Raw genomic sequence first — 12,196 nt, forward strand, 5'->3', positions numbered from 1 at the left:
TTTAAACATAATAAAGGAAAGCAGAGGTATAGCCAAAAGAAGTGGGGGCAGGAGGGAGGGTAACCAGCACCGCAACAGTGAATACACTCTAACATCTACATTTATGGTAAGTGTATACAACTGTACTATGTTCTTCGTTTTTCACTGTTGCAGTCATATTTGAGTAGATTCCCAAAGCTATGGTTGGGAGGAGGAGTTTAGAAAGCATTAGGGCCAGCTACAAGGCCCTGCAAGACTGCAGTGGCAAAGCCAGCTCTGGATTTAGAGAAAATTGGCAAATGATAATGCTTGGTGAAAGTATGTACAGAACTCCAGGTAGCAGCTTCTAGGATGTCCCTAGTAGGAATGCCTCTGAGAAAGGCTGTAGAAGTAGATGCAGCCCTGGTGGAGTGAGGTCTGATCCCCTGGGGGATAGGTTTTGCATGGTGCTTATAGCAGAAATAAATGCAATGGCTTATCCATTTAGAAATGGTTTGTTTTGAAATAGCCTTCCCCTCTGACCCTGCAGCAAATGCTACCAGCAGTTCAGATTTTCTTTGAGGTTTATTCCTGTCCAAGTAGAATCTAAGTTGTCTGTGCACATCCAAGGAATGCAGTATCCGTTCCCCCTTTGTTGTGTGGATTGGGAAAGAAGGTTGGCAAATGAATGGACTGATTAAGAGCCACACTGGATACCACCTGGGGCATGAAGGATGGATTGGTTCTGAGTGACACCCTGTTTGCATGAAAGATGATGAAAGGCTCCACTGCCATAAGGGCCTGTAATTCAGATACCCTTCTAGCTGAAGTGATTGCTAAAAGGAAAGCTGTTTTCCAAGAAAAAAAATTAACTCTGCAGTAGCAGCTGGCTCGAAAGGAGGTAGAGTGAGTTTCTCCAATACAAAGTTAAGGTCCCAGGCTGGGGTTGGAGCTCTCCTGGGTGGTCTCAAATTTTTGGCCTCTCTGAGGAACTGCTTAAGCATTGGATGAGAGAAGAGGGGAGGTTCTGTGTTATAATGAGCTGAAATGGCTGAGGCGTGGATTTTAATGCAGGAAAAAGACAGGCCCTTATGAAGCATCTCAGTTAAGTATTGTAAAATCTGAGGTAAATTGGGCACTGCTGTGCTCATCCCTTGAGATTGGTTCCAGGCACAGAATCTTTTCCATTTTCAGCATATCACAGGTTTGCTGAGGGATGGTAAGGGAAAGTTTAAGTAAGTAGCCAGACTGCAAGGTTCAGTGTTGGAAGCTGAGGGTGCAGAATATGGTTCTCCTGTCGAGACAGCAGGGAAGGAGTCTGAGACAGGTGCCATGGAGATAACCGTGACACACTGCGCAGGAGGGGGTACCAGTGTTGGCACGGCCAGTCTGGAGCAATCAAAATCATCCTTGGTTTGTCCTGTTTAACTTTTAATAGTACTTTGGAGAGCAGACACAGCGGGGAGAAGACATAGACTGATAGGATTTTCCAGCTGCAGGACAAAGCATCCACTTTCCCGGCTTGTTTGTGTGGAGTCCTTGTGCAAAATTTGTCCAATTGGTAGTTCTGGGGGGAGACAGGTCTATATCACTTGTCAACATGCTGAAAATCCTTGGTTCCAGTTTCCACTCGTGTGGGTCCATGAGGTTTCTGCTTAGTCAGTCTCCCAGTGTATTTAATTTTCCTGGCAGGAATTGAGCTTGTAAGAGCACTTGGTAGCTCAAGGCTGCATGGCTAGTCTGCAGAGGGGGTAAGAATGTGTACCCCCCCCCTGCTTGTTTATATACCACACAACAGTGGTGTTGTCAGTCTTTACCATTAGTTGTCCTGGAAGAATGTAGTCCCGAAGGCTGTCCGAGCATTCTGCATAGCTAACATTTCTTTTTGATTGATATGCAGGTGCATTTGACTTGGGTTCCATTTGCCCTGAATGCACTTCCCTGCCAGGTGAGCCCCCCATGCATAGTCCGATGCATCTGATGTTACGGTTTGGGCAGCAGGGGGTGGTGTGAGTTAGTCCCTTGTTTTGGTGGCAGGCCTCTGCCCACCAAAGGAACTCTAGGCTTAGGCAAGGAATGATAGGAATCATTGTACCTAGGCTGTGAGAATGTTGACTCCATAAGCTTTTTAGATACCACTGTAGTTTCCTCATATGCAGTCTTGCATATGGAATTAGAAGAATGCAGGAGGCCATGAACCCCAAGGCTTGCAGTATTCGTCTTGCAGATAGCAGGGTTTTTGTGGCCACTTCTTTGAAGTAGGTTGTCAAATGAATTTGCTTTTCTAGCGTGAGATAAGCCATCTGGGAAGTTGTATTCAAGCTTGCTCCCAAGAATGTAATTTGTTGACGGTACCAGTTGTGATTTCTTTTCATTTATGGTACCCCAGACAAGTTAGACCCTTTTTACAAAGGCCAGATGATTCAAAAGTATGTCCTGGCTTTGTCTGAATTAGACAATCGTCCAGGTATGGGTACATTTGAATACTTCTTTGCCTGCAAAATGCAATAACTGGAGCTAGGCCCTTTGGTTTATCTACTGCACCCAGGGTATTCACAAAGGGAAGTGCAGAGAAATGATAGTGCGTGTAGCCTGCTTTGAAGCGTAGGTATCTTCCGCAGGATTCCCTGATTGGGATGTGCAGGTGTGCTTCTTTTAAATCTAGTGTTGCCTACCAGGCATCTTTGCCTAGCATAGGAAGTAACTGGTGAAGAGTCAGCATCATGAATTTTGGAATCTCCAGAAAGGTGTTTAGAGTAGACAGGTCCAGGATAGGACGCCATGATTAGTCTTTTCTGGGTACCAAGAAAAGTCTCGAGTAGAAACCTTGTCCCTTTTCCACTTCTGGTACCAGATGAATAGCCCCCATGCTTGAGAGAAAGCACTTGTTTTTGAGCCTCTGCCCACGGATTTGGGGGTAGGTCCGGCCACTCACTTGGCGATGGCAACGTGTGGAAGTGAAATCTGTATCCCTGGGACACTATATTTAAAACCCATTTGTCCTGGGTATCGAGTTCCCAGTTCTATGCATGAAGAGCAATCTTTCCACTCCAAAGGGGCAGTCAGAAGATAAGTGCTTGGAAATTTTAAAAGGAAGTCATTGAGACAGTTTACCATAGGAAGGAGTCTTGTTATTCCCAGACTTGGAAGTGGAGGCCCCCCCACTGCTAAGTTCTGAGAGTCCCCTGGGACTCAAATCTGGGGTTTTTGCTGTGTCTGGGTTTGGCTTGAGAAGACCTGGAAGGGGCTGGAAAGGACCAATTCATAGAGGGCCAGTGCCTACTAAATCCAGGAGGCTGAACTTGTAAAAAATCTTTAACAGTTTGCATAGATTTAGCTTTATCTTCCATATTTTTTTTAAGAACTTCTTCAGCCTTGTTGCCAAGGCAGGCGGTCCTTATTTAAAGGAGCATCCAACAATTTAGCTGTAACATTATCAGGCAAAGATTGCTCCTTAAGCCAAGCATGCCTTCTAAGCACAGACCCAGTAACAGCAGCCCTGCAAGAGGCCTCTAAAGAATCAAAACCACATTGCAAAGTATGTTTTCCAACTTGTTTAACAGAATGCATTAAATCCTGTAAGTCTTTATTTTCCACACAGTCAGGAATCAACATCATTTTGTTTAAGCAGTCCAATAACATGTTGCTGATATTTTAACATATGAAATTGGCAGTTTAAAGCTCTAATCTAGTCTAGTCTAAAAGGGAGGCGAAAGCCAACATATTCTGGCTAGGCTTATAAATGCCCTAGGGCAGATAGCCTAGTATCTACCTATGAACCTACAATGGCCAAGGTTGCTGAAGTGTAAACCTTTTTACCCCATCTATCCAGCGCCCTGGAGTCTCTATCAGAAGGGGTAGAATTTTTAGCAGTAGAAGCCTTAATGCCCTTGGGCCCCTGTGAAATAGTCTCTGGATCTGCAATAGGATTTCTGAAAGGAACTTGTGTGACTCCGGGACCCTGCAGTATCAGTCAGGTTTACTGGGAGGAGGAGGTAGGAAATCAGGAGCCAAACTGGATTCCGAGAAAGCATCAACAACAATGTCTAGTACAGGAGGCCTATGCTGAGGTAGAAGGAAATCCCTAAGCCTCTTTTTAGAATCAAAAAATTCCTGGCTTTCCCAGTGAAAATGCTCCCTTAGAGTATGTAAGGTTTCCCTAAAATAAAAATCCTCAGGAGGGGAAGCAGAGAGAATAGAGTCCTCTGCATCAGAATCCTCATAAGCAGATAAGGACAAATCCAGGTCATCATAAGAGTCAGAAAAAACAGAATCCTGATCAGAAGATTCATAATCAAGCTCAGTCCTAGGCCTCTTAGAAGGGGGGGGTTGGCTACCCCTGATTAGAGTTATTATTTCTTCAGCCATTTTTATCATTTGTTTTTAGGCATTGGGGCCTGAGCATGTGGTCTGGTCATCTTTTTTTAGACATGGATCGAGATTTAGGCCTAGGTAATGAAGGAGGCATCGATTTAATATGCAAGTCCATAGGCCTGAATACACCCTCAGAAGCCAGCGCCTGCACAGTGGCTCTGGACCCATCCAAGGTAGAGACATCCGCGGAATCCATAGTTTAAGTATCTTGCGGCATACCGGACTCTGAATGGGTCTCAGTAGATGCCTGCGAATCAGAAGTAGCGGGTATCAGAGGCTGCGAAAGCACCTCACTGAGTACCGGCGAACTGGCGACTGGCTTAGGAGAAGCGTTGTTGGCAGTTTTGGACCTCAGCGGCCTGTCTCTGTCTTTATCTTTGCGTTTTTATGGAATCCCAGTAGTCGGATGGCTAATGGATTACATTTCTGGGTAATTAAACCAAGATCCAAAATATTTAAAGGCAAAAATATACATATGACAGATAGTGCGCTGATTAAAAGCACAAAACTGAAAGCAAGGTATGTCGTGGGTAAGGGCCTAGGCAAGGAATACAATACGAATGAAAATCTTTATGAGGTATTTGCTTTCCACAAGTAATGCAATTATTATCTTTTACTGACATCGGTAAGGAGCAAGAATAGGTTTCCTCAATGGGGTACTTAGCTCTTAGTTGAAGACTTCGGTTCCGAAGCTCGAAAACGAAAATTTCAGGAGTCTGCCAACCGGCACTTGCGAACTGCTTCTGCTTTGGGCACCGCACAGCAAGAAAGACTGACGTAATGGCGTCGGCTGCATGTTTTATACCCCTGACAACCTGATGTGATGGAAGAAGGGACAGCAACTAATGCAGAACCCAAGACTTAATCAGGCCGACTGAGGGCAACCTGCAAGCAGATTACCCAAATGTAATGACTGCAACAGTGAAACACGAAGAACATCTGCTGGGTCTGCAGCAGGACACCTGAAGAGAATTGTACAATCCTCAGGGACCTTGTAGAAGCTGTCCAGCTACTTGGGAGCCAGGGCCTGGGAGTCAGGGGTTTGGGAAGCATTATGAAAGACATCTAGAAATGCAGGATGCACTGGAGGAACTGCAGAGGGGCTAAGGAAATCAACCTGTAGAAGAAGATAGTATGATTTTTGGACATCAGAAATTTGGGAGGTGTCCCACAAAGTGTTCTCCCATTTTCAGAAGAGTTTCACCAAATTAATTTTTTTCCATAGGGGAATGAGCTCCAGCTGACTCTCCAGGGGATACATATTCCCGAGGAGGAATCTGTGTTGAATAATCCAAGGATTCCTCTTCATCAGAGGAAAAATCATCAAAAAAGTCATTGTCTCCATTCCTTTTCTGAGAAGGAAAGGGAGCAGGAACAGGAGCAGGCTGACAAGAAGGCAGCTTGAGTGCCAAGAAGACTTGAAACAAGCTTTGGGAAAAGGCCTGCCAATCTGTAGGGGCCTCTAACAGGAGACAAATGCGCGTTTGCTTTTTCGTGGCAGGAGAAACAATTTTAGGCAATGTCAGAAGACCGGATGAAGGTCTGCATCCAAAAGTATCAGACTCCATTTCTTCTCTCACTAGAGTTCATGGTACCCCCCCCCCCCTTAGGGCCCTCTGAAAAATATCGAGTCTAGGTTCCTCTGCAACATCCGAATTGGAAATCTGTTCTACCTCCAAAAATCGTGCTTGTGGCTGAAGTCAAGCCGGCCTCAGAACTGGGTTCGGCCTGTGAATCTGTGCCTGAAGTAGGACGTACCTCCACGTTAATTAACACCTTGGGAGATTTGTAGGGCGGTGGAGATGTAGAGGAAACCTCAGGCTGAGGCTTCTTGGTCTTGTGCTTCACCAGCTTGGCATCAGACCCTGAGGTACCTTCCATACACTCAGCTAACAACTTAAGCTAATGGTTCTCTAAACAGATAGCAAGAGAAGACAGACTGCTTCTAAGGGTCCTGGGTACGAAAGACTGGCAAATGCTACAGGACTTATGGTTATGGCAAGGTCCTAAGCAAGAAAGACACTGTAGGTGTCTGTCCTTACATGGAATTTGTCTTCCGCACTGGCACTTGGATGACAAAACCAAAACATCAGTAAAAAAAATTTGCACAACAGAAGACTTATCTAAAAAAAAGGCTGACGTCGCAATCAATGAAACGATCAGATAGACGGTCGGAATGGCATTCTGACTGATGGCAAAGTTCTGAAGACTATGCGCGTACAAAACTTTTACGGCCTACATCTTCATGCAGCCCAAGTGCGAAGTACCACATACCCTAGAGCAGTACAAGACTTTTGTATACTAACCAATGTCAGGTCACCTTCTGGTGGGAGCTCCCTCAAGTTAAGAATACTACAGCAAGTGAACAGAAAGACATCTAAATATTCACAGCCTAATAACCTTAAAACACAGACACCAGTTTAATTTGTCTATCTCATACTGCAAAAGTAAAAGCTGGTTCATTATCTCAGGGATAACACCAAAGAATCAAAATGCAACATTCAGAGTCAAAACCTTGTACAAAGGAAGACCATCTTATTGCCAATTCGGTTCACATCCTTCTGCAGAAGTATTTCCATTCCCTGTCCGACTGCACTCCACCTGAAAGCTTTGATTGCTACTGTTTAAAAATACTCCATTGGTAAAGCTGGACTGTGAAGAAAGGCCCAGAACTCAAGGATTAAGTGAAACCTTGACACAAAACTGCTACAGTTTATACACCTGAAAAACTTAATCATTTGCAGTTAACTTAAAGACATATCCACCCAAAAAAAGTCCATGGGCTTCATAACGTTTATCCAAAAGCCTACGTTAACAGCAATCCCTTTCTTACACAGAACAAAATAATACAACAGTTAGTAGCCATTTCTTAAAACTTACTTCATTGCGGGAGGCAGCTGCACGGTGTAAGGGTGTCAGCCAGACATTATCTTTTGCATTGATGTTGGCACCTATAATGCAAAGAAAAGCACTTAAATAAATTTTTAGAATTAAGGCAAGAAGGGACACCATTATTTTAAATCCACATTTTGCTATCCTAGAAATACTGACATACTTTTCAATTAAAGAATTTACAAGAAAAAAAAAACACTCCGCCTCAGTAAGTTGAGAGGCAGAATGATTAACATAGATACTGCACAGTTAAGTGAATATTTAGTGGCAAAATGGCATCCTATCCAGGATCAACTTACCTGCTATGTGTACACTGACCATTGAAAAAGAATTCAGCTCCCTAACAAACATTAAATGAATAAAGTGGGAAATCGGACAATAAATTAATTAATGAATAGTCCAACTTCACCTCTTCTTACAGATATACTATTTATGTTCTGTTTGGAAAAAATCCTTCAGAGCATGGGTAAACACCAGCTGCTACATCAAAAGCCAAAGACAGAATGTTAGATTAAAAAGGAAACAAAGTCTCACGCTGGGTTTTAGACTACCCCCCCCCCCCCCCCCGTTCCCGGAATGCTATTTTGGTGAAACAGCCTTCAACAAACTGGTCTACATCCTTGTAAAACAGTACAGGCACAACAAGAACCAAGCACCAGTAAAACAATCCCTACTCTTCCCAGAGAAGAGACCACCACAGTTCATACGCTCTTTCATAGCACCTGTTGAAGTCAAAATGCATATACCAATTTACAGTACCACTACAGAAGTGGAAATTGAAATACTAAAACCATAGTAACCACATTAAAGCGACACAAAATAGAACTATCATCTCCAATTAAGAAAGAAAATGTCACACACCTAACTACTACAAAAAAGTCGCATCCCAAGTTGACCACTGAACCACTGTCATTCACATCCTTACTGGCATTATACTAGACAAAGTAATGGCAGACACTCTTGGTTAAGAGCAAAAGGGTGATTAGCTTACTACAGGGAAAACAAGGAAAGCCAGCACAGCAGAACTATTAGGTCACTTGTTTCCATGCAGTGGTCAGTTTCACTTGAGAAAGGTTCTACATTTCCATCTGCAAGGTCTACAATAATGGTTTCAAATGATGAAGAAAGAACCTCATGAATATTCAATTCCTCTAGGTACCACTCCCCATCTTCCCAACAAATGTGGATCTTTTTCTAATGTAGGTTTTACAAAAAACAGTCATTCGACAATAGAGCAGGCCAATCAATTCTGTGAAGCAGAATTCTTTTTTTAGATTTGAAGTGTATAATCAGCAAAGCATACAAAAAACCCTAGGCAAGTATAAACACATGCAAGATAAATTAAATAAAAAGGCTTTTAAAAATTGTAACTATTTATGCATGCTTCAGATTCCAACCCATGTTGCCAACTCTAACCCAAACAAATCACAATCTTAAAAAAATTCAACATCAAGTACAGATACCAGAATATTTCTTACACATGCAGGCAGAATACGTGGTACCAAGTGCAAGAGGAGTGATAAAAGTTGAAGGGAATTGAGCAGTAAATAAAAAAAAAAAAAAAACAAAGATAGTCCTACACTATGCACTAAAAATATTACATTTGTAGGACTACAAAACTTACAGCCAATTCAAATCAGCAAAACCAAAGAAATGCACAAGGCAGCAGACAAGAGAATCTCAAATAGGGCTGCAACCTGTTAGATGCAGAACAAAACAAAAAAAAAAAACATACACAGATGCCTATCTACTTTTAAAGAGTAAGGCAATACTACTGCGTAGAACACATCATGACAGGAAAGATTGGTAACCAAGGGATCACACAGTCAGTAAAAATATGTTTACAGGTAGGCTCTCCTTTGATGTACAAGTAGCAGACAAACCAAAGATTGGCAGGATTCAGCCTATTTCGGCGATTTGAGCCTTGCACAAATGAGTAATACTCCAGCTTACTAGTTTCTCACACAATCAGTGAAAGTACAGTTTTGCAAGATACCTCACTCCAACAGCATGTGTTAAAATAGGAACACTGCTGCAGGACCATTCATAACATATGGAAATTTGCTGCAGGCTAACATATGCCCAACCTTGCCAGAATTCTAGGGCTCTGTACACATTAGAAAGCAGGCAGAAAACTCCTGTACAAGCAGAAAGATTAGCTGTGTAAGATGTTACCATAACGATAGATGTCCTCTTCTCTGCTGCAGTATTCTTAACATGAGGGAGTTCTTCGCCATAGGAGACCCGACATCTGCCAGTATATAAAAAGTTTTCCACTACTGCAGGATGTGTGGTATATCACACGTAGGCTGCTCCCGTACCTCAGCCATAAAAGTGATGTGTGTGCACACACAAACACACACACACACACACACACACACACACACACACACACACACACACACACACACACAAACACACACACACACAAACACACACACACACAAACACACACACAAACACACACACACACACACACACACAAACACACACACACAAACACACACACACACACACACACAAACACACACAAACACACACACACACACACACACACAAACACACAAACACACACAAACACACACACAAACACACACACAAACACACACAAACACACACAAACACACACACTTCAGAAATTAATGCCCCAGGAGGAAGCCCACCTAAGTAAGGTAGGGCATGACCATCCAAGGAAAAGAAAAAAAACACCGGGGGATGGAGGGAGGGACTGGAATACTGCAACAGAGAAGAGAAGGACATCTATCGTTATAGTAAGAAGTTACACAATTATTCCAAGTCCTTCTATTCATCTGTTGCAGTATCCATAACATGAGGCTGCACGCTCTGCACCAGCACAACCATCTTGCATGCTGGCAGGAAAACACTCAAGACATCAATGAAGCAGATAAGAATGCCACATGTAGGATGACTTCTGATGAGGAGAGTGGAATCAATAAGCCAAGCCCACCCTACCTCACGACCTCAAGGATCTTCCCAAATTTGGAATCTTCTGGGGGGGACATCTAGGAAATCCTTCTAACTGGACATAGGACAGAGATGCATTCTTCAGCCACTGTAACACAGAGGAAGTAGGCCCTTACTGTGACTCAAAATGACTGGGGTTCAATAAGTGTCCCTAACACTGAAAGGAAACAGGTAGGGAGGGAGAGTAGTGAAGGGGTTTACCCTGCTTGCCACGCATGGGGGGGGGGGGTAGCAGCTACTCAGGAAGCTCAGACAGAAGTGCAAGGTATCTCGCAGAAAATGGGAAAAATGCTTCCTGTGCTTGAGGGAAGAGGATGGAATGATTGCTGGCAACGTCCCTTGTGGAAATGAGGGATGACCAGCATGGGACAACCCGCTACATAGCCACCTTCAGCTCCACAAGCCAAGAATCTGCAGGAAACACAGATGGGGCTTAAGCACAAAACACTCAAATCACCCTCAATGGCTACCTAAACGATGGTCCCTCCCTGTCAACCATAAGTCCACTGACTGGGAATTAATGGGACTTTGACTGTGTATGGAGGGGATAGCTGACAGGCAACAGAGGCAGAGAGTATCAAAACATCTTACTATTTTTTTCTTTTTTATGTCTATCTATGACAGTCTTCTGCTCCCCAACTCAATCTGGTGAATTTGGTGTAGGGGCAATGAGGAATACTCCACAGTACTCAACCTTGGTACTCAAAGTGGGAGACCTGGTAGGTAATCTAAGTACATCTACTTGTAGTGATCCTTCCCGGGACTGATCAGAAGGAAAATGTTTAAGGAAGAGGCAACATCAGATATCGTATAGCTATACCTATGATAGCTTTCCTTTCCCTGCCTTTCTGGCAAGAATATGACAGAACTAAAAGATCAGATCCACCGACGTCAAGGGCATTGACCAGTACCAGTGGGAAGTACTGCAATGAGGCAGTCAACAATAAGTGTTGCATCAAACCCTGCCAACAATGCTGAGACTCAAAGTCCAACATCAAAATGGTTCAGCAGTGTAAAAATCATCTGCGCTGAAAATTTCAGAGTCCCCAAACCCAAACCACATCATAGAGAATGACATTAAAAGAAACAAAGAGCATCAGCAATGTAAACAGGGTCAATGTCTCAGTCCTAATAAAAGGCGACACCAAACTGTTCACGGTCAAGACAATGGAGGATGACAAAACTGATGATGCTGAACTAGTAGGACAAATACGTACCTATGGGGGACTGGAACAAGAAATTAATCTCAGTCCCAACAAAGACTAAAAGGAGGACAGAAGAAATCCAGATGGGAGAGAGGGGAAAAGCTTTTTGTTTCCACACTAGAACTACAAGGGAAAGAGGATGGCCATTTCAATCTGCACCTTTTCTAAGGCCAACTTAATCAAATCCCAGTCCGAGTTCACAGTTCATGGACACAAGAGAAAACCTGAAAGGAGCAAAATGAGATGCAGCTGAAGCAGTAGATTTCTCAAACAAGTCCCAGTGTTCAACCTTATGAACCAGAAAGGAAGACAGTTACAGCTTTTCATACATTGGGGGGGGGGCCTGGAAAGCCTCAATAGGCAGCCTGATGGCCCCCTTTTCCTCCATTCTACTTTTCTTCTCCTTTGTAACTTGAGATCCCAAAGGCAGTCTCTAGGCAGCAAACCATGCTCCAGTAGTTCTTGATGACTGCATTAGGCAATGAGTACATCAGTTTAAGTGTGTGGATTCAATACTCAGAAACAGACATCACATATTTGGAGGGATTGATTTGGTATAATGGTTAAGGTCTTCACTTCATAGCCACAAGTAACAGGGTTTGATTCTGACCTACGGTTACTGACTTGGCTTAAAACAGTCCTTCAGGGCAGTTAGCCTAGTATTCATCTATGAATAAAAAAAATTACAATAGGTTTACTTTTATATTCTTTTAATATTCTAAAAATTCAAATCTTTGGCAAACAGAACATTCGATATCCAAATGTGTTGACCTAAGCAAGTA

The 12,196-nt window shown here is 43.2% G+C and overlaps 1 protein-coding gene across 1 annotated transcript in view; it reads right to left on the minus strand.

Annotated features, from left to right (window-relative positions):
* Window positions 1–12,196, minus strand: part of ANKRD52 (ankyrin repeat domain 52) — a gene marked incomplete in the record, with an annotated part of 2,835,210 nt that overhangs the window by 2,555,873 nt on the left and 267,141 nt on the right. Inside the window, 1 exon segment of the mRNA XM_044083713.1 lies at window positions 7,213–7,283. Within this exon segment, the coding sequence (XP_043939648.1) occupies window positions 7,213–7,283 (71 nt within the window).

Source organism: Protopterus annectens, chromosome 9.part0, assembly GCF_019279795.1.
Source record: "Protopterus annectens isolate FY-2018-M chromosome 9.part0, PAN1.0, whole genome shotgun sequence".
Classification (NCBI taxonomy): domain Eukaryota; kingdom Metazoa; phylum Chordata; order Ceratodontiformes; family Protopteridae; genus Protopterus; species Protopterus annectens.